The sequence below is a fragment of the Oreochromis niloticus genome, linkage group LG9 (genome assembly GCF_001858045.2).
Source record: "Oreochromis niloticus isolate F11D_XX linkage group LG9, O_niloticus_UMD_NMBU, whole genome shotgun sequence".
Lineage (NCBI taxonomy): Eukaryota > Metazoa > Chordata > Actinopteri > Cichliformes > Cichlidae > Oreochromis > Oreochromis niloticus.
In genome coordinates this window covers 13,167,376-13,190,541 of record NC_031974.2, presented here as the reverse complement: position 1 = coordinate 13,190,541, position 23,166 = coordinate 13,167,376, and the positions used below count along the sequence as shown (strand labels likewise).

Genomic DNA, 23,166 nt, shown 5'->3' with positions numbered 1-23,166 from the left:
TTAACTCCTTTGCACATTTATCTCCGTTATGATTGGACAAGACTTCTGATTGGACACAGCCTGAATAGTTTGTGTGTGCACAGTCATTCTGCATCTCCATAAACAGATGCCCAACTTCAGGCGATAGTGAAAGTAAACAACATTTTGTGAAGCAGACTTCTCCAGAAAGCAAAATGTTTCCATCTTTTTACGCATTACAAATGGAGCAAGAGAAGCAAGAGAAGCAAGAGGAGCAAGAGGAGCAAGAGAAGCAAGAGAAGCAAGAGGAGCAAGAGGAGCAAGAGAAGCAAGAGAAGCAAGAGGAGCAAGAGAAGCAAGAGGAGCAACAGGAGCAAGAGGACCAACAAGAGCAACAGGAGCAAGAGAAGCAAGAGAAGCAAGAGAAGCAAGAGGAGCAAGAGGAGCAAGAGAAGCAAGAGAAGCAAGAGAAGCAAGAGGAGACTCCTCGTCCATGGAAACGCATATTAAGTGCCATCACTGTCCTTATTATTGTAACCATTGGTGGGGTGTTGGGACCAATTCTACAAACAAACGAAAGTGACCCTAAATCTACATTTTTGTCTAGGTGTAAGAAGTTCAATCAGTAAGTGATGGTATTTCAGCATTTTTTTTATTTACACTTTTCATTATTTTTGTAAAGAGAAATGGGGCTTCAGCTTCAAATCTAAATGATGAATGAGTAATTAATGAATGTATACATGTGCACTTGCATCTTTGCATGTTTAAGCATTTTTGGCAAATACAGCACTAACTGCATTTGAACTCATGAAGTGGCAAGGCTGCTCTGCTTAACAGCAGGATTGGTATTATAGTCAGTGATTGATCTGCTGATGTCTGCTCAGCTGATTTTCATGTCATTAGTATCTAATAATGATGTATATCACTGCACCTATAGTACCTAGACGGAACTGTGAACTGTGAATATATCTGTCAGGTGTTTTTGCCTGTTTCCTTCTGGGATACTTAAATTTTGCTTTAGAAGAAAAAAAGTTACAAAGTGCTTCACTAAAAACAAGAAGTGCACAGTCAGTGTCCAGAGTCTAACCCCATGGCAATTTCCCTGCCATAAACTGCCATAAACAACAAATATATAAGAGTTATGTAAATGTGATACACTATTTAGCATATTTAGCATTTCTTTAAAAGAAAATACACCTAAACATTAAAAAACTTTATTTAATTTTTAGATATGACTGTCAAAAGCTATGGGATGCCTTTCAGCAGGCCTATGTGAACAAGGATCCATGTAAAGTTCCAGTGGAAGCTTATGATCCCCTGATTGCTGCAGCCCCCTTCAAACCTCAGTGCAACAAAGTAATAATCAATGATTACACCATCTCAATCATCCCATCTGCCACAATCATTCATGATCTGTTTAACAATACATAAATATCTGTGTTTGTGGGTTAGATGATGTTCTGGAGCAAAACCAAGGTTGTGGTCCATGGTTTCACTGCAAAGAGAAAGGATTGTTTTGTCACTTTGGAGGACACTCTGTTGGGATATTCCCTGAATGGTCTGACCTGGTGTGGAAAAAAAGGCAGCAACGGTAACACTCTCAAAGCAGTAGATAAGAATCACAGTTTATTATTTAAGCGCTATAAAAATCTAGACACCGGCAAAAGAGCACCGACAGTTGATAATATAAATCATGCTAGAATCTAAAAATATATGTAATTCATCTTGTTTGGCCTGTTGTTACATTTACATACCAGGAGTCAAGTCATGGTTTTTGAGGAGAATTTCTTAAACTTGCCACATCTAGTCAAAGTCAAACATATCTATCTATCTATATATTATTATTATTATTTAAGCGCTATAATATATAACAGCAGCCAAAAAGACACATATACAAACAAACAGTACACAGGACACAGAACAGAAACATACACAATGATATATATATATATATATATATATATATATATATATAATATATATATATATATATATATATATATATATATATGTATATGTATGTATGTAGTCTAACCACTACGCTATCCAGCTGCTATCTACGCCATCCAGCATATACATATATATATATATATATATATATATATACATATATAGAGCTGGGCGATATGACCCAAAATTCATATCTCGATATTTTTTAGCTGGATGGCGATATAAGATATATCTCGATATTTTTTTAAAGCCATAAAGTAAGAACAAAAAGAGAGTTCTTAGTCAAAGCTGTGTCCCAGATGTCACACAGGCACTTTTATTAACATACAGCATAGATGTACATGAAAAAAAACTACTCAAAAATAAATTATGAGCATTTATTAAATAATGATGCTCTATAAATAAAAGAAAACTATGTTGTTTTGTGCATAACAAAGAGCTCACAATTGTGCAGTCAAAATGTAAACTAAAAGACGCTGAGCATAATAACATAGACAGATTTCACAGCTGCTCTGTTCCCAACTTCTACTGCGTGACTGACAGCCTGGAGTTTGAAATCCGCTTCGTAACCATGTCTCTGGACAGGTGCCATTTATGGTCCTTATACACACACAATACGGTAATATTACGTTGAAGCACAGTACGTATCACTCCGTGAGGCTCCTCGGTAGCCGTAATGCTCCGACAATCCATCAAGCGGTGCAGCTCCGTAGCTTACCAAAGTCAAACTAAAATATTTTTTGAGAGATTGCTGAGCGCTGTGTATCACATAAAATCGGTTCACGGTCATCAAGCACAACCAGAATTCATACAAAAGGTGCACTGTCAACTTTTGAGAAGATGAAAGGATTTCAGGCCGTGCATGGCGTTAGCGTGGCTAGCTCGTTAGCGTGGTTAGCTCGTTAACACGTTGACACCGTCCAGCCCCACGCACGCTGCAATGCGCAGTAACTCATTAACGGAGATTTGCCGTGTCCATCTTGTTGCTGCCTGCAGGTGAAGCGATGGGGGAGGAGGGGGAGTTGTGTTCAGTGAAGGAGAGGCGAGGTCGAGTAACGTTGCGTAGAGACAAAAGTGGATGAAAGAGAGGCAAACTTGGGGCTCCGCAACTATAATTATAACGTAACATAGACTATATCGATATAAACGATATTGTCACATCTTATATCTCTTATAAAAATATATCGATATTTTAAAAAAACTCGATATATCGCCCAGCTCTATACACACACATATATATATATGTACCAAACCTAAATCCCCCGTAGCTGGTTACCAAGATTACGTGAAGTACCCTCAGAAGGTCTACTAGATGATGTTAATGCAGCATTACGGATGATACCTACAACCACGATTACCGACACTAACAAGCTGATCTACAGTACGGCAGCAGTGATCAGTGAGATGCTTGGCTATAAGTTGAACAGCCACAAGGAGCAGTACCCTCCATGGAGAAGGAGGCTAGAGGGCAAGATCAAAGTAGCACGGTTAGCCAACTCACGGAGTTGCAGAAAGGTGCGACAAAGAAGGTGCATAAGAAATACAGCAAGCCGTCCATACCTGAGGCCTTGGAAACTGCCAAGCAAAGACTCACAGCCTTGGCCAGCTGCTTGAGGAGGTACACCAGAGAGATAGAAGGCAGGAGAATAAACCAGCTGTTCTCCACAAAAGGTGTACTCTCAGTGGCAAGGGAACAATAAGAGAACAGCACCACCAAGGCTGGAGACGGAGCAATACTGGAAGAGCATATGGGAGAGGGACGCAACCCATAACGGCAATGCTCAGTGGCTAGTGGATCTGAGGGCAGACCATAGCGACCTCCCTGAACAGGGTCCAGTAACCATCACAGTGGCAGATATCCAAGAAAGGGTCTCCAGTATGAAGAGTTGGACAGCACCAGGGCCCGACATGGTTCACGCCTACTGGCTGAAGAAGCTGACTGCACTCCACGAGCGTCTGGCAGCACAAATGAACCAGCTGCTAGTTAACGACAGACACCCGGAATGGCTAACTGAAGGTCAGACGGTCCTGATCCCCAAGGACCCCAAGAAGGGACCGGTCCCATCCAACTACTGACCAATAACCTGCCTCAGTACTACATGGAAGCTCCTGTCAGGCATCATATCGGCTAAGATGAACAGGCACATGGATCAATACATGAGCGGGGCACAGAAAGGGATTGGCAAGAATACCAGAGGCACAAAACACCAGCTACTGTTAGACAGAACAGTCAGCCGAGACTACAAGACCAGACTGACCAACCTGTGCACTGCCTGGATTGATTACAAGAAGGCCTATGACTCAATGCCCCACAGCTGGATACTGGAATGCCTAGAATTGTACAAGATCAACAGGACCCTAAGAGCCTTCATCAGGAACTCACTGGGGATGTGGCGGACAACACTAGAGGCCAACTCCAAGCCCATGGCACAAGTCACCATCAAGTGCGGGATCTACCAAGGAGATGCTCTGTCCCCACTGCTGTTCTGCATAGGCCTGAACCCCCTCAGTGAGATCATTAACAAGACTGGCTATGGATACCGACTACGGAACGGAGCAGTTGTCAGCCACCTCCTGTACATGGATGACATCAAGCTGTATGCCAAGAGTGAACGAGACATCGATTCACTGAGCCACACTACCAGGCTATACAGCAATGACATTGGAATGTCGTTTGGACTGGAGAAGTGTAGTCGGATGGTAACAAAGAGAGGGAAGGTAGTCAGAACTGAGGGGATCGAACTACCAGAAGGCAACATTGCAGACATAGAGGACAGTTACAAGTACCTGGGGATCCCGCAGGCGAATGGGAACCATGAAGAGGCCGCTAGGAAAGCTGCAACCACCAAGTACCTGCAGAGGGTCAGGCAAGTCCTGAGGAGTCAGCTGAACGGTAAGAACAAGATCCGGGCCATCAACACCTACACCCTGCCCGTGATCAGGTACCCTGCTGGGGTAATAGGCTGGCCAAAGGAGGAGATAGAAGCCACTGACATAAAGACAAGAAAGCTCCTTACCATGCATGGAGGATTTCACCCCAAGTCCAGCACCCTGAGGCTGTACGCTAAGCGGAAGGAAGGAGGCCGGGGACTGGTGAGTGTCAGCACCACAGTCCAGGATGAGAAAAGAAACATCCACGAATACATCACGAAGATGGCCCCAACTGACAGCGTGCTCAGTGAATACCTCAGGCAGCAGAAACCCAAGAAAGAGGAGGAAGGTGAGGAACCATCATGGAAGGACAGGCCCCTGCACGGTATGTACCACCGGCAGATAGAGGAGGTGGCTGATATCCAGAAATCCTACCAGTGGCTGGACTGAAAGACAACACGGAGGCACTAATCATGGCAGCACAGGAACAAGCACTGAGCACAAGATCCATAGAGGCTGGGGTCTATCACACCAGGCAAGACCCCAGGTGCAGGCTGTGTAAAGATGCTCCTGAGACAATCCAGCACATAACAGCAGGGTGCAAGATGCTAGCAGGCAAGGCATACATGGAACGCTATAACCAAGTGGCCGGCATAGTATACAGAAACATCTGTGCCGAGTATGGCCTGGAAGTTCCGAGGTCAAAATGGGAGACGCCCCCAAGGGTGGTGGAGAATGACCGGGCTAAGATCCTGTGGGACTTCCAGATGCAGACGGACAAAATGGTGGTGGCTAACCAACCGGACATAGCGGTGGTAGACAAACAGAAGAAGACGGCCGTAGTGATTGATGTAGCGGTTCCGAATGACAGCAACATCAGAAAGAAGGAACACGAGAAGCTGGAGAAATACCAAGGGCTCAGAGAAGAGCTCGAGAGGATGTGGAGGGTGAAGGTAACGGTGGTCCCCGTGGTAATCGGAGCACTAGGTGCGGTGACTCCCAAGCTAGGCGAGTGGCTCCAGCAGATCCCGGGAACAACATCGGAGATCTCTGTCCAGAAGAGCGCAGTCCTGGGAACAGCTAAGATACTGCGCAGGACCCTCAAGCTCCCAGGCCTCTGGTAGAGGACCCGAGCTTGAAGGATAAACCACCCGCAGGGGCGAGATGGGTGTTGTGTTTTTTTTAAATATATATATATATATGTATATATATATATATATATATATATATATGTATATATATATATATATATATATATATATATATATATATATATATATATATACACACATATGTATATATACGTATATATACATACATATGTATGTATACGTGTATGTATACGTATATATGTATATATACATGTATATATGTATATATATACATATATGTATATATATGTATATATATATACATATATGTTTGGGGGGTGGGTGAGAGTGGGGAGTGAATTTAGCATCCTGACAGCCTGATGGACAAAGCTGTCTCTCAGTCTGCTGGTTCTAGCCTTTCTGTACATATACTATACAGAAGCATCATTAATCAAATATATTTAAAAAATATATATATTGTGTGTCTACGCATTAATTTTATTTTTTGGATTTATGACTTGCTTTAATGATCTCTAAATAGATATTGCCATATAAAAATATAAATATTGGTATTCTGTTTTTTATTTTATTTTTATGTATTGTTACTAGCACCAGACCTACAGGGGGAATCTGGAACTACACCAATTGGCAAACAGGCTAAAGAGCATTATTAAAATTAATATTGGATTATTAGAGGGACACTGAAGTTCATTATTGCATGTTATTTTGAGGAGCTAACCCAAGTAAATATGCATATTGTTGTCATAGATACCTTCACTACTGGGTGCCCAAGAACGTGTGAAAACAACCCTGTTGACTCATTTTGGATTCGTGCCTCTGCTGCTGTAAGTTTTCAACATGAATTTACTACATTTTCTTTCTCTATGTTAAACAGCATAGTCCTGAGTTCCTGCATTGCTTAAAATAACACACAAGTGCACCGCAGAGTGTAGCAAATCCCTCCTGAGTATAAGTGATGGTGATGGAGAAAAGAAATGTTCACGCTGTCTCGTTGTCTGTCAATGAGGTTTTGTGTCAGTCTACGTACATGGAGCGCTCTCCGGAGTGAGTGGCAGCCCACACATTCAAAAGAGCCCATGAGATTAAAGGTTAAGCATTTCAGTTGTTAAAGGGAATAACCCCTCCAAAAAATACATTCAGCTAGAGATGCTGCACTGTGTATAATAAATTTGAGATTAATTAATTTGTAAAGATCCGTTACTTATGGGACGCATGCTGCAAAAGCAAGGGCCACATAGCTTTAAATAAAGTAGCTTTTAAATAAAGTAGCTTTTTGGTATTAATTCAGAGAGCACAAAAATACCATAAAGTAAGCAAAATATAAAATTAAGTGAGAGAATTAAATGTTTTTATAAATGAAATGCTGTTTTTTCCTGAATTACACCGCTACTACTAAACAGTGACCTCTCCCAAAACTAGTGAGGGCTCATCCTGGAATTTGTTACATATGTCACCTAAATCTACCATTTCTTGACACTCTTAGCAAATCTTTGAAAAGTAGTACAACTTGTTTTGTTCAAAATTATTACAACATTTGGACAGTTAAAAATGGCAAAACCTCAGTTATATGTTGCAGCCCCATACTTCCTGTTTTGAATACAAAGATGTTTGCATAATATCAATCTGTGGAGTATGAAGTACAGTTATTTCTCAAAAAAAGGGACTTCATATGTCCCATGCTCCATTATCACATCAATAGTGACTTCTGATTGATAAACCTCCCTTTACAGGAAGAGACAAATAACTAACATTAATTTCAGGACCAAATCTTGTGTTATTTTTTAGTTTTTTCTTACAAGATGAGTGAGTGTTTCTCTTAAAATCCCCTTTGTGTGTCTGTACAGTATGCAGATGTTGCCTGTGGTGATGTCACGGCAATGCTAAGCGGGTCCACCACCACACCATTCGATCCTACAAGGTAGGGCTGCTTCTGCTTCTCCCACAGTTTTATGACTTTTAGTGAGAAAAATAAAGAAATGTCTTCCATTATAATGTTAATGAGAGCCACTAATGTAACACTGGCATATGCACCTAGTTTCAAGGAATCTTAAGGCTTTGCTTTGCCTTTGTATTTAGTTCTTTATTCATCAGTTTTTTCCTATTTGTTTTAAATGACTAAGTGCAAAAAGTGACTTTTATGTCTGCCTTGCCACTGCAGAGTAAAAGTTCTATTTAAAAAACAGTTATTATTGTCCTTCTTGCACAAGGTCAAAGGTTGTTGTAAAAAAAAAAATGTTCTTGTTCTACAAACCAAATCAGGTTGGAAAGGTTTTTAACAATCTGCAACTGAAGTAGTTCAGTCAAGGTTAGTGCTGTGGCAGACAGGATGTGGACCCAAAAGCAGAACTCAGCACACACGGGGATAAACTCAAAGAGGCAGCTTTATTTGCTGTGAACATCCGAGCGTAGAAAACACAAAACATAACCTAAACAGGAAGCAAACTAAAACCACTCAGGGAAACAAGGCCTATGGGAGAGACACACAGCAACATGAGGAAACGACGCAAAACCGGGCAGAGAGAAACACAGGGCTTAAATACAAAAGGGAGTAATGAGGGAATGGGAAACAGGAGGGAAACACAGCTGGGACTAATCTGACAAAACGAGACAGGGAGGGAGCAACGCTGAAACACTGAGCATGGGACATGAGACAGTCAAATTAAAACAGGAAGTGTGAGACATTCACAGAGACCCACAGTTGACATTGAGACATGGAGACATGACTGACTGGGGAGACAGAGGGAACATAGAGAACACGTGGAACATGGGGAAGGCACAAAGCTAGCTAACAAAAAGCTAAAGACTGGAAACAAAAAATATAACACAGAGAGATTAAGAATAAGAGCCAAAACCATGAATAACACTAAATCAAATAATATAAATTTATTAAAAAAAAACACAAAACACTGGGTCTGAATTGTTGTCTAACGTAAAATGCTGTGTGCGCCGACAGCAACAAATTTGCAACAGATGGTAACAGATTTGTGGTTTTCATCAATGAATCACAAACAGATTGCTAAATTGGCCTCATTTAGTCACAAAGTGATAGCAGACTGATTCTGTCTAACTACTGTTTTATCAGTCTTGATTCATCAGAGCTGCTTTGAAGATGGCAGCTAGCAGGTAGCGGTCACAGACTCAGTTCCTCATCTTCAAAGCAGCATTTTTAAAATCAATCGCACTCCTCAAGTTCATTTTAAGTGGTCTTTTGAATTTTCGTTTGAATTTTGGGTTGTTGTTGTTTTTTTACTCTTCAGTACTTTTGCAAAAGTTGAGGTGACGAGGTTTAAAGCCCCTAAGGTCAGGAGCCTGAATGTTGTTATGGTCATACAGAAGAATGCCAAGTAAGATTTCCTCTGATATGCAAATCTTTCACCACAATGTTCTCCTTTATTTGTTTAATTTATATCAGAATGGCCAATCTGGGCATGAATATTTTAAAACTGACCCTACATTAACTGCTTCTGTTCCATTTGTTCAGATCAAACTGCAAAAACGCATCCCTACAGAAATTAAAGAACGCGCTACATAAAGGGATAACATACAGCTGCAAAGACGTGCCTGAGTAAGTACATGTGCATTACAAAGGAGCTGACGACTTGTTTGTGTCTGTCCTCACAAAGCACGACTGACCTCTCGTTATTATCCTGGAATGTATTCAAACAGATCTCGGATTCAGGAATGCGGCTCCAAACCACAGATAGCATGTAGAACCTGCTGGTGAACAAGTCTGACTGTATCAGACACAACATAATAGCATTCAGCCACAGAAACCTTTCTCTTGTTTCCTTTTCAATTTTTAAATAAACTCTGAGTATTTTTTTTTCACATACATGTGAAATATGTTTTTCAAATGAACATCTGCAATACATCACATTATGAAAATATTGTTTTTCATTTTGCGGGATCTGACGTGAAACTTTTGTTTTGTTTTGTTTGTTTGTTTTAATTAAACACACTGAGTATGAAGGCTGCTATCTCCTGGTCACAAAATATGCATTATTTTCAAAATAAAATATTAAGACACAAGGTTGTAAACTTTATTTGTATTTCAGTGTAATAATGATTGTTATGTAATCACATTTGAATCCAGTAAAGTGCAAACACATCATGTCTTTGTTGTTTAAAGTCTGGACTGAAAATCTGTTGCAACAGTTCTTATGGGGTGACGAATGCAAATTTGAAGTTTTTTCTTCACATTGTCGGCATGTGTCGAGGATGTACAACAGTGAGTGTCTAAAGCCATCTATAAAACACCATGGCGTCTGTGTCATGGTTTGGGGCTTCATTTCAACAAGTATGGATTGGTCTCCCCAGAGCCCGAATCTCAACAATATTAAAGCAGAGTGGAATCATCTCGACAGAACCGAAGGCAGCCAACATCCAAAGAAAAGCTTTAAAATCCTCCAAGAAGCCTAGAGAACTATTCCTGAAGACTACTTAAAGGAATGACAAGAAAATCTAGACTTTCATGGTCATTAGAATTGTACAAACTCTTGCCTTATACACTCTATTTTCATGCATGTTTGCACATATTTTAATAACAGCAGCAATTTCCCATTTTTCCAACAAAATATAAAATATAAAGAAATGTGGGGTGACTCAAGACTTTTGATTTACTCATTACTGTATTTAAACAGCCAAAAGCTTTTATTCTGCATTTCTCTGGAAGTTCATTTATTCTTGTGACAGATGCTTTAAAAACGTTCACATCAATGAGCTAAGTCATGTCAAGGCCTGTTCATCTAACACTTGCTTCCATAACACACCCGTCCAGATAAGATTAGCCGCTTACCCTATTTTAGCAGTTGACTCACGTAGTAAATGCAGCTCCTTGGCTTAAATGTCAGGTGGATTTATCTAAAGGTCATTCTATTATAATTAGTTCTAATAGGTGAAAGTGAAAGCAGTTAACCTTTTATTAAAAGTTGTAAAGACCTAAACTAAATCCACAGATGGCTTGATAATAACAGTGTCAATGGAGAGGATGAGCACACTGGTTTGACCAATGATGACTAAATAATGACGCAGTCAGTGTCAACATGGACCAGAAGTGTTTGCAGCATTTAACCCTTTAAAACCTGAATCACGAAATAACTGCCAGAAAATAGCATTTTTCTGAAAACAGCGTTTATTTAACCTTCTTTTGTTTAATTTTATTTAATTGTTTAAAAATTAAATCACAATTCAATTTCCATATATGACATTTAATTTGTATCATATTTGCTTGTCTGTTTTTTTTAATTGCTTAAAAATATATTGTGCAATTTATTTAGGTTTTTCGGGGAGGGGAAATTCACACTGATTATATCAAAGTCCAAAGTGTATCAAATATGATACACTACGCATTAAGGGGTTAATTTGGACACAGCATCTTATATGTATACTGGACCATAAGCAGTGACAATGCCTCGCTGATATGTATGGTTCCCGCTTTCAGTAGATGAATGAAACCAGTCTTGTTATGTCAAATAATACACATATAATACAACACGTTGTTGTTTTTTTCTTGTATCCAGAGCAATTGATGAGCAAATAGGTTAAATAAAGCCCAGTTTATTGTTGCAAAGTGGTGAGTGGTGTAAGCGGAAAAACTGTCTTAATGCATGTGTGTTTTGGAGGTACTTTCAAAGGGTTTTGCCAGTTGCCCTTTACCTTTGTGATTCTTCCTTACATGCAGATTCACTACATTCATCCACCATAGCACTGTTTCTGTGTGGGCGGCTGACTGAGGGATGCACAGTCCTTTCTTGTAGCACACATTTCAACATGTCACAGTAAGAAAAGTGCAGGTGTAATTAATGTACCTCAAATTCTTTGTGTTCCAGTAAACCATGACAGTAAAACCAGTACTTTGTGCTTGTTTTTTTTTCTCTTCTAGTGACTGGGCATGCCTGCAAAGGGGTTAGAGGAAAAGAAAAAAGAGAACAGGACAGTTTAAAAGAGGTTCACTTACAGCAATGATAGAGGAAATAATTAGGAAATTTTATAGTTTCTGTAGTTAACTTCATGGTAAAAAGTTAAGTATTCATTTCATTATGATCTACAACTGAGCTACAGTTCTGTTCAGTTCAGTGTTATTTATATTGCGCCAAACCACATCAACAGTCACCTCAAGGTGCTTTAGACTGTAAGGTAAAGACCCTACAGTATTACAGAGAAAATCACAACAAGATGATCCCCTATGAGCAAGCCCTGAGCTATAAAGAAAAAAAACTCCCTTTTAATGGGAAGAAACCTCCAGCAGAACCAGGGACAGGGAGGATCAGCTATCTGCCATGAACTTTTGGGCAAAGGGAAAGAGAAAAGAAAAGCACAGGTAGACAGGACAAAACGCAAACTATAGAAGAGACTGACGGGAACTCAGAAAACATGAACTGAAACTACACCTTATTGAGGATCTTCCTATGTCACGGTCAGTGGTCTGCAATAGTCAACAAAGCATTTTCAGTAAAAGTATACATACAGTCATAGTAAAAAGAAAGCACACTCTCTGTCAGTTCCAATGTTTTATGTATTAAGAGATAAAACAAAACCATCTGGTTCTCAGCCAGACTTACAATTAGGTAAATACAACCTGGGGGAACTACAAACATGACATTTTACACAGTGTCATTATTTATTTAACAAAAACATAGCCAAGAAACAGTGTGCAAGCACAGCCCATGAATCGGTCACTTGTAAAACCTCCTTTAGCAACAACTTGAAGTAGCGTGAGGTACAGTTTTTCTGTGTAACTTTATCAGTCTTTCACATGATTGCGATGGAATTTAGGCCCACTGTTCTTTACTGTGATATTTCAGTACTTTCAGTAGATTGCAGTAGATGAATTCTCATCTTTTTCTGTCAGCCATTCAGTTGTAGAGTTGCTGCTGTGCTTGCGATAATTGCCCTATTTCATGGCACAATCTGGGCCAAGCTTTAGCTTATTGGACAGATGGCTTCATATTTGATGCAGGATTACTTTGATATACTATATACTTTGATATAAAGGACAATGCTCTATTGTTTTTAGAAAGAAGAGGATTTCTCCCGGTAACCCTGTCAGACAAGCCGTACTTGTTCAGTGTTTTTATAATTGTGCTGTCATGAACTTTAATATTTAACATCAGTTAAAGTAAACTGAGGCCTGTAGTGTCTGAGATGTAGCTCTTGGGCTTTTTTTGTTCAGTTTCTCTGAGTATTGCACAGCTTGACCTTAGGCTGAAGGGCCAACACTGCTGGAAAGCCTGGAAACTGATTGATTGGAAACCTGAACTTTTGCTTATGTGGAAGCAGTAAAGGCGTAATTAGTTTTTCAAAAACCTGCATTTTGGCTTTGGTTTTCTTCAAGAAATAATGACACTGTGTAATATTTCATGCTTTTGTTAATCTGAAGTTGTATTTACCTAATTTTAAGACATGTTTTAATAAGCCCTGTGTATTTCCTTTTTCCTTGTTTTTTTATTCTAAATCTTGATTTCTATAGTGTATAAAAACTCTGTGACTGTGACTGAAGGGCATTTTATTTCTAAAACTATAATTATCTGCATATAAATGGGTTTCACTAATAATATCTAAAAAATATATTTGTTATTCAGTCTTTTTTTGTTTAGTTTTTTCTGAGAGGGATTAGGTGAAAATTTAGATCAGCTGAAATATATACTTGAAAACAAGCTACACCTTTGATGAGCAGGTCATGCAGTTATGTTTTGTTAAATAATTTATCAGAAAACAGTCTGTTTCCACGCCACAAGCAGTACTTATGAAAGCCTCAGCTCTGATTTTGGAAACTTGAAACAAAACCTAAAAAGCGAACCGGCTGAGTAAGTTCAAATTCAGCTTCAGTAACTTTCTGTGAAGTCATCGTGATTTTATGGAAAGAAGTCTCTGACAACAAGCAGTATTTGCTTAGCTAACTGTGGCTTTATCGTTCCACTTTTTCACCTAAACGTTGTTTGTTTTCTTTTTTCTTTCACGTGAAACCGATAGCAAAGGTTACACTAACACGTGTGCAGTTATGCAAACCTGCTAAACCACTGATCACAAGAGAAAGTGTTCCAGAACAAGATCAAACCCGTTTTGGGTTTTTAATTCGGAGGTGTACGCCACAAAGAGTCTTATCTGTTTCGCGTGTGAACCAAAGATCTGTGACAGGATCTTTAAAGAGCAGAGTTAGACATATTTGTGTGAGTGATACTCTTGTGGCAGGAAGAGGGAGGCTCCTCAAGCAGAGTAAAACCTCCTCTTTCCTTTCTAGCGTATAGCTGCTGTGTCACACGTACCGTAAATGGGCTGTATTGGTGCTGGGAAGAGGCGTTCGGGGTTCTCACTGCACAGGTGTAATATGAAGAAGGCCCCTTGTGTAAAACCACAACATGGGGTACTGTGACAAGTACTGTAATGTCGGTAAACATTGTCACGGTTTGAGTCACTGTTGTTGCCATTCGCACAATCACACTAATAATAATCTTTGTGTGGCACTTTTAGGACAGTGGCAAAGTGTTATTGTGGTGACAGCGAAACCTTCAAGGTCATTTTTTGACATTTCCACATATTTATCTAAAACGGGCTTTTTATTCAAGTAAGCTGGATAGAAGTTTTCTAAAAACCCAGCAGACCCTGCCAGCCCCCTGACAGTCAGTACATTACCTGCTCCGCTGACTACTATTTCCCAGCTTATTCATGGTGCGCCCTCCATAGACATTTCAAGAAAGTACTTAGTACTTCTTAGTGGATATAAACCTTTCCAAGTCCTTCTTGGGTCCAGGAATGTGGACAAATATGGACTGAGTTTTTTTGGGGGGGGGTTAAAGGTTTTACTAGAGTAGAAAATGTACAGTATCACCGACTGAGCAACCAAACAAAGTGATGTTAATGCTTGACATTTTTTTAAAGCAAGTACATGGATAACCAGAGGCCAATCACATTCATCCACCTGATACTCCTCACTTATTGCACCATCTGCAATAAGTGAATTTCCCTGATGAGCTACTTCTGAACTGGGAATGTTTTTAGAAAAATCTTTCAACTCCTGCAGGCAGCAACTATGACGCTTTACCATGCTTACTTTATACATTATACTGTTTAGCACTAATTTAGCATTAGTCTGCTTTTTCAGTATGGTCTCAGCGATATAAAACATCTGTGCTTGACAGGTTGTTAAGTCATGATACATGATTACTTCTGGCTTTGATGCAGAGGTTCCAAACTGAACCAACAACAACAAAAAAGAAAAAGAAAAACATGGTTAAGATGTTTAGTGACTCAAATTAGCAATGTCAAAGTCAAGCCACGTGTCTAACAATGCACAACTTTAGGTATTAGAAGTATTAAAAAGCTCAACTTTTGGACCAGACTGAGAAGTTTATTTCTGCTCTAATGTTGGACATTTTAACAATTGAGTCTGTGGGATCTAACTGGCTTTTGCAAACCAGTCTAAAGGGGCTACAGTTGGTTATTTTGGGCCTTTGGTTACTGTATAAACACTAGAGCAAAAATACCCACTGTGAACAAGGATTTGTACCTTGTCAAGACATAAGCCCTCGTTTTAATTTAATTTGTAATTGCAGGTGATTATACACTAATGAAAGCATCACTATCGATGCCACATTTAATTATGTTAGAACAGAGAACAGATACCGCTGATGAGTGTTTAACAGTTACAGCCTCGGCTTAATACTGCAACCTCCAGGGTGGATGAGCTGTTGCCTCAAACACAAGCATTTAAATCCAACTAATGTGCTGCCTTTCAGTGTGTGCACATGTTCTGTTTTTTTCCTGTGCATTGCATTCGACGAAAGTCTCAACCAAATTACAGCAATTAAACGGCTATGTGGCATGAACAACTGGTATAAGTAAGGGGCCAACTTAAGTATAATAATAAGCATTTTAAGACAGGAATTTCTCTTTTTTGGCACAATTATTTGTTGGCTATGTCTTGATGCATTCTCAAGAATGCATCACGTCCAGATGAACAGATTCAATTTTTGGAGATTTATTTGTTGGCTAGTAACATCAGTGTTTACTAAGCCTACATATACTCTCTATATTCTTTTCCAATTAACAGTTTTAATTACACAGAAGTAAAAATGAACATTTTTGTTAGTGTTTTTTAAATCTCATCTCCACATGGTGATATAACTTTAGGTTGCAAAACATTTCCAACACTTTTAATATGTCGCTTGTGTCAAAATAGTACAAAAGTCAAGATAGCATTTTCTTTATAAATGACCCAAACACACCATGATAATAAATGTGTATGGCTCAGGTGGTATAGTGACAGGTGTAGCAGTCAGAAGGTCAGTGTTCGATCCCCAGCTCTTCAAGTCCATGTATTGAAGTCTGCTTGGGCAAGATAGTGAACCCTGATTTGCCCCTGTTGAATCCATGTAAGTGTGTGTGAATGTTATAAAGCACTTAGGCATAAATGCGTGTGTGATTGGGTGAGGTAGAAAGTACCTAAAGTAGTACCTCAAAGACATTCAAGTTAAGTAGGTGTTATATAAGTACGGCTCCATTTATCGTGCCTGCTGTAGAACAGGCAAGATAAAAGCTTAATAGGATAATGTGTTGCTATTGGTATTGATATGGTTTTCCCTGATTAATTAGTCTCTTGTCTGATGTATGTAGAAAATATGTAAATGATGGATAAGGCCTCGAAATCTGAGAAGTAAAGCCAATGTGGAAGTGCCTTGAAGCTGCACTGTTCCTAATGGCCTGTAGAGGGAGAGTCTTCTAGTTTCAAAAAGAGTCTATGTTAAAAAAAAAAAAGTCTCATGGCCTTCACTAGTTTGACATTTTCCTCAATACGAGTTTATTTTGTAAATTATGGTTCAACTTGGAATAAAAAAGGAGAGAAAACAGGCCCAATTTAAAGGAGGGGCTACCATGTAATTAACAAATTGTTACCACATAAAACGTCTACGTGAGTCTTCTAGGGTCTGCTTGGGTTTCCAGCTGTCTGCAGCAGAGTACAGCTGAGGTCTGCGAGTGCAGTGTACATAGACTGTAGATAAAAGATGACAGCAGAAGCGCTTTAGCTCTGCAGTCTTTCCCATTACCAGCAGGAGGTGATTCCTGTTGCTCAAAAAAACACATATATACATATATATATATATATATATACATATTCATATATTGAAATCTATAGGAAAGCAGCTTTGTATTTCTTGCTCTGTGACTTCAGTGAAAATTTTCTGAGTGAGTTTCTGATCTCACTCACTGTTTTCAAGTGTAATAAAGCACTTTAGGGTGAGCTTACCCTATCACAGACAAATCACTACCACTTGAGAATGCACCATTGGTCGGCTTCTCAAATCCACACTTTCCTTGGATATCACCAAGGTGGTGATATCCAAGGAAAGTAGAGGTCTCAAGTTTGGGCTTCAAATCAGGTCTGCAAAGCAATGATGATGATGATGATGGTGATGATGTGACAGTAGCTATATTCATTTATAGATGGGAACAGACTTGTATAATCTCTCTTGAGTTTCTTTCACCCCTAGAGTCGAGAGTTGGCTATTTTTGGTCTTACTGGCAAAATCTGGGGATTTTTTTACATTATTTCTTATTTTTTTCAGGTGGAAATATCAAAAAATGTCCTAGGCTACAAAAATTAATGGTTGTTTCGGTGGAGTGCGGGATATCACATAATGCCATGCTGGAACGTCCCCACCATTGGCTATATTTAATAGGAGTGGAAGCTCCCACTTCAACAAAAGAAAAACAAATATCTTGATGTGAAAAAGGGCACTAAGGAATCACATGTCTGTGTCTGTTTGGTAACATCATCTCTAATTAAAATATGCTGATCATGAAACCAGTCTCCTAAAGAAGAAAAGGATGGCGTGTCCTATATGTGGGAATAAATCACACAGGTTTCCATAAGAAATAATAAATAATTAGCTCTGGGTTGAGTCCCCCGCGCTGAGTGCCAGTTACTGGAGGAGGAGCAGTGGCGTATTTTCCCCTCTCTTTCTTCCCTGAAATAAGCCCGCTCTGAGTCAACACCTTTCAGAACAGACTGTCAAGAGATTGTGTAAGATGATAAGCCTGCGAGATGTGTGATTTTCCCATAACCCGCAGGCCATAAGTTTTGCATTTTTTTGGACAGTTTCATTTCGATATTAGTGGTTCTGAAAGCTGGTCGGGCTTTTAAGCGGCTGCAGTTTAACCACCCAGGAAGTAAAGAAAAAGAAAAAAAAATACTCAGCATACAGATGAGTTCACACAGCTGAAACTGGAGGCAGTCCACTGTAAAAAATCAAGAGTCAGAATCTCTTACAATATTATTTGGTATCATTATAATATTTCATATGGTTTCAAAATTTCATTCACATGAATTAGGATATGAACTTTAATCTTGAGGTATAACATATATAGTAAACAAAGTAATTTTTTAAATGTTTTTGTTAATAGACACACAAATAAAGCTATAAAAGCTATAAATCTATAGCTATCAATAGTGTTATTTTATTTTATTTTATTTTATTTTATTTTATTTTATTTTACACCTTTATTTTGTAATGTGTTGTCCCAACGGGTAGAATAATTAATTCATGAATTAATTAACTGAGTTTTGTACATTATACATGCTTTTTTTGTATAAAGCAAAACTATCTCTGTAAATACAGTAAATGTTAGCTTGGCGTTACCTTTAAATGCTAGAAAAATATTCTCTCGGTTAAAAAGACGTAAATAAAGATTTGCCATCTTTTGCAGTGCAACAGCAGATTTTTTTTTTTGTCTTAGTCATCGATTCATACCATAAACACATCGTCTATTACCGCTCGAGGGGTTGATTAACTGCTTGTACTTTCCTTTCCTTCGACAAAGTCGGTCAGACACTCAACTCTTTCTGACTGCACGGGACCGGGGAGGGAATCCCGGCAGCTGATTGGACAGTCAGGGTTTTCCCACGTCACAGGGGATCCTCGGTATAACTGAGAGGCGAGCCAGTCGCGTCGCTTCAATTCACACGTTTTTTAGTCGGGTCTGCACACTCTGAAGACGCCTCCGAAACGCAGTATGGTGAGTCTGCTGCTTTTTACACTTCGCTGCTTTTGTTTATGTTATTATGGAGCAACTCTGACCTTCTACTTAAATAAATAAATAAAGTTTTGCTTCGTACAGAACACTGACCTGGACTCAGAGCAGGAGGAGTTAAATAGGCTTTTATAACAACTTGGACATCTTGTCCTGATAAACATGTTAGCTCCTCAGAGGTTTTTAAAAGCAGTTTAAATAGATTTGATGATTTACCGAGGAACGTGCAAGCTGAGGTCGGGTAACCACGTGACAGCGCGGGGTATAGATAATCGACATCCTTTGTGGGTATGAGTCAAGTGTCACTTTGTGCCATTACAAACAAACTGAGCTGACTGCAGCACAGTATCTCCGTGAAGTGAGCACAGTGACTACGTCAAGGCTGCAACACACTCTTTGAGTAATTGAATTGTTATTAGTAATGACTGATTAATCGTTTTCTGAGACAAAAGCAGAAATACTTGTAATATTCATTTATGTTGATGTCTTTGGGAATTTGCATTGATGTCAAATGAAACCGCTGAACCTGTGGAAATATCTGTTTCTACACTGGGGTGTTATGTCAGAAGAAAAACTCATTTTAGGCCATCCAAATGTAAATACATCTCTGCTGGCGTACTTATTCTTACAATAGAAGAACTGGTTTTTAAATTATTATTATTATTAATTTCATATAAAACTTATGTCCTTGACTTTTTGTTTTTTTTGACAGTCTCTGCTTGAAAACTCAGTGGAAAGGCTGCCTGTGGACCTGTCAGAGTCAAATGATACTGACAAACACAGACAAGCCCACAGACTGTATCCATCACTGCCAAATATAGACAGGTGAGACACATCACAGCAGCACTTATGTGAAAATTGGAGTCAGTTTTTATGGAGGAACGTGATGCAAATAATTTGTTTTTCAGGTATGAGTTTTGGTGCAATACTGGGGAAGAACTACACCCGTCTGTGAAGCTGGAAAACACACAGGTAACAAAAGAACAGAGAACCACCACCTTTTGACTGCCTGACCACAACTGAATGATGATATTCGTTGGGTTACTGGAAGCAGTGTGAAGCAAAACTTCCAAAAATGTGTAAAAGGAAGTTGGTAGAGGGAGTCATGTTGCATAATTTCCCAGAGAGTCGCAGGCATTTGGCTGTTGATGGATTTACTGCGTGCCACATTTGAGTAGTTCCTGTTTTTCTCTCTTTTATGTGCCTCAGTTGCAAGGGTCCTCTCACAAAAGTGATGTCAACATGAAAACACAGATTCTTATCTTAGAAGAGCAAAAGAACGAGGTGAGTACGTCTCAGACTTTCTGTGTATTCATCCTACGACCCGTGTATGCACGTTTAAAGGTTCACAATCTTTCTGTTTTTACTCAGCTTCTTTCTATTAATGAGAAATGGGCAAAAGAGTACCGAACCATGGTGCACTACTACAAAGAGAAGGTAAGAAAGGAGCAAGTTCAAATCCTTTAATGTTGTTTTTCAGCTCGTGTCGGTTTATTATCGCGCTTGTTTATCATTTAAGTGTTGTCTGCGTTCTGCACCCAATGTCCAGGTCGAGGAGTTAAAAGCATTACAGCAGTGTGATCGCTTTGAAGAGGAAGAAGGAAAGCACGTCACGTTGAACCGACTCAAGCTCAAGGTGATCAAAGAAAAAGAGAGCTCACAGGTAAATGCGCCGACCGCTCTTTGATAGATTAAGTCGTTTGATCTGAGCGCTAATGGTTCCCTCATGGGATGCTTTTTCACAGATGGAAGAGGGTGATGCCAGCTCTGAGAAGCTCGAAGCACAGAAAGAAGTAAAAGAGCTGCGAGCGCAGAACAGCGTCCTGACCCGCAAAGGGCAGCATCAACACGAGGAGATCAGACGACTGAACAAGGTGAGGCATCAGGCTTTCTCTGATATTCACTGATGAAAAGGAAGATACGTCTCATTCTAACCCTTCCAGTAACAGCGCTCTAACAGTGGCTTCAATGTGTTTGTGCAGGCCTTAAAGGAGGCGCTTCAGGCTTCTCAGTCCCTTGGAGTGGACAATGAAACACTAGACATCTGGAAACATCAAGTGAGTGCTTTGTCTTCATGTGTGTGATGTTTTTCTTTGCTTCCTTGGTGAAAAAAAATGGTTAATGTTGGAAAAATAGTCACAGTATTTGTTGCTTCAGGCCTTGCATGACAGACCAATTTCCATTCAGATGATATGGTGATGATGTCATTATGTGAATCGATCATTTAGTGTTGAAAGTAGCCTTCAGATTGCTGCCACCCTGTTTAACAAATATACAGTGATAGCAAGGGTTAGCTTAGCATAAAGACTGAAAACAAAGGGAAAAGGTATTACCTGTCCATGTCCAAAGGCAACTAAAAAACCTATAAAATTCACTCTGTAGTATAGTCTAGCTAATAGCAGCTGCCACTTTGCCACAAAGCAGGCACCCTGCATGTTTGATTTGGCAGAGTTTTACACCGGATCCTCTTCCTGACGCAACTCCAAAGGGGATTTGTGTAAACCATATCTTATAAAATCCAAGGTTAAATGTAGTAAGGGGTGTATAAGAATTGCCCAAACTGTTGAGGTACCCCTAATGGACATCTGTTTTTATTTGTCTCACGTCCATATTTAGGCTGAAGTCTTTAAGGAAGACTTTCTGAAGGAGCGCAGAGACCGGGAGAAGCTTAAGGGCAAGTATCTGGAACTGGAGAAGAAGTATACCAAAGTTCACAGCGAGCTGCATGTCCTCAGATCTCAGGTACCATTCGTAACCCTTAATTTAGAAAATTCAGCATGTGAACTATAGGATTAGTGCTTGACTTTAATATGCTTTGTGTCTATTCTTCCAGATGACATGGACTCGGCAACTGCACCCCGTGCTTAACTGTTCCTGTGCAAATCAAGCCAAATGTCCGAACTCGGAGGGCCACCAGGTTAGCCAGCGCCACATGAAGCTGCAGAGGCGGTGCACTCTCGATAACAAGCAGTGAAGCTCAACCAACTCCTCGGTCTTTTTGGGATATTGTTTAGGCGGACTTTCTGGAAGTTTTTCCTGGAGTATGAGCAGCCAGATCAGTGTTCACCGCCAGCAGAGTGAGGAAGTGAGCTCTGTTCCAGCTAACTCCTCTGCTGGTCCTGCTTGTAACAAGGCCACGCCATCAGTCTGGGTCCACTGAGAGACTTATGTGGGGCAAAGGAGGAACCTAATACACAAATATAGATGCATACGCTTACCAAGAGGAGAAAGGCAGCGAAGGGTAAAATGAAACTGTCAAGACAGGCTGATTACACTTTGAGTGTGACACAGGTTTTATTGCACTGCCCAAACACTACTGACATGCACCATACTGATCAATGATGCAACAAAAATGTGGAAATTTCCTGTGTTTAGCACATGTAAACACCCTGTGCCACACTACGCTGTAGAAACCTCTCAAAAAACAGAGTCTTGCCCCAGTGATGGGACTAAAACTCACAGATGAAAACTATCACACCTCTGTGAGGAGGCAAAGAAACTCGAGCTATGCTGTCATTATAAAGGCTGGTGTTTTTCTGACTTATATTACACTATGTTATGTCGGTCGTATGCAGGTGCTTTTACAACAACGAGAATCAAGCCTGTAAGAGAAAGGAAGTTAATATATATAATATATATATAAATATATATATACATTTATGTTGAGCAGAGTATTTATATATGTTTGGAAAAGTTTTTTTGCACATTTTTGTCTGTTTCTTATTTATTTGTCATGAAAATAAACAACTATACTGTGTTTGTGTTTTAACATGTTCGTACAGTTTACACACGTCACGCCACAAAGAGAATACTTCATTCACTGAAATCACTTTTTCACAAGATCAGACAGATCAGATTGTCTAATTTAGGTAATGCACACTCAACTTTAACACACACTCCACTGGACTTTTTAAGGATTTCGGTTACACGCTCCTGCGCACTGCAGTGAGCTCATTTTCATGTTAAAGACACCAGTTTGAGGTGAATATGAGATATGTGACATGGTGTGTTATCCACCCAGTGTCACAGCAGAAATCAAGACTCATCAGATCAGGCAATGTTTTTTCCAGTCTTCTAATGTGCAGTTCTGGTGAGCCTGTGTGGGCAGCCTCAGTTTCCTGTTCTTAGCTGAGAGCTGACAGCACCCAGTGTGGTCTTCTGCTTATTTGAGTTACCGTTGCCTTCCTATCAGCCCAAAGCAGTCTGGCAATTCACCTTTGACCTCTGACATCAAAGAGATATTTTTTTA

The 23,166-nt window shown here is 39.6% G+C and overlaps 2 protein-coding genes across 3 annotated transcripts; both read left to right on the top strand.

The window, feature by feature from the left end:
- Positions 1-200: 200 nt before the first annotated feature.
- Positions 201-10,431, top strand: LOC102078110 (ADP-ribosyl cyclase/cyclic ADP-ribose hydrolase 1-like). Its single transcript, XM_013276596.2, has 8 exons — positions 201-583; positions 1,188-1,314; positions 1,411-1,549; positions 6,639-6,715; positions 7,736-7,809; positions 9,149-9,235; positions 9,373-9,456; positions 9,558-10,431. Exons 1-8 carry the CDS (start codon positions 201-203, stop codon positions 9,613-9,615), a joined length of 1,029 nt encoding a protein of 342 aa, XP_013132050.2. The 3' UTR covers positions 9,616-10,431.
- Positions 10,432-18,694: 8,263 nt separating this feature from the next.
- Positions 18,695-22,416, top strand: LOC100710289 (TNFAIP3-interacting protein 1). 2 transcript variants are annotated; one of them, XM_013276633.3, is made up of 10 exons: positions 18,695-18,902; positions 19,630-19,742; positions 19,826-19,889; positions 20,127-20,201; positions 20,289-20,354; positions 20,437-20,580; positions 20,663-20,791; positions 20,900-20,974; positions 21,534-21,659; positions 21,751-22,416. In XM_013276633.3, exons 1-10 carry the CDS (start codon positions 18,900-18,902, stop codon positions 21,889-21,891), a joined length of 936 nt encoding a protein of 311 aa, XP_013132087.1. In that variant the 5' UTR covers positions 18,695-18,899; the 3' UTR covers positions 21,892-22,416. The 2 variants fall into 2 exon arrangements, with proteins under 2 accessions (XP_013132087.1, XP_005449083.1); XM_005449026.4 differs by having other exon boundaries at positions 18,698-18,902; positions 20,467-20,580.
- The last annotated feature ends 750 nt before the right edge of the window (positions 22,417-23,166 follow it).

Excerpts from the sequence above, each read along its gene's own strand:
- LOC102078110 (XM_013276596.2), top strand. The coding sequence starts at position 201 with ATGGAGCAAGAGAAGCAAGAGAAGCAAGAGGAGCAAGAGGAGCAAGAG. Across the intron at positions 7,810-9,148 it reads ACACCATTCGATCCTACAAG|TACTTTTGCAAAAGTTGAGG; the intron begins GTAGGGCTGCTT and ends TTTACTCTTCAG. Across the intron at positions 9,457-9,557 it reads AGCTGCAAAGACGTGCCTGA|ATCTCGGATTCAGGAATGCG; the intron begins GTAAGTACATGT and ends GTATTCAAACAG.
- LOC100710289 (XM_013276633.3), top strand. Across the intron at positions 20,202-20,288 it reads TAGAAGAGCAAAAGAACGAG|CTTCTTTCTATTAATGAGAA; the intron begins GTGAGTACGTCT and ends GTTTTTACTCAG. Across the intron at positions 20,581-20,662 it reads AAGAAAAAGAGAGCTCACAG|ATGGAAGAGGGTGATGCCAG; the intron begins GTAAATGCGCCG and ends GCTTTTTCACAG.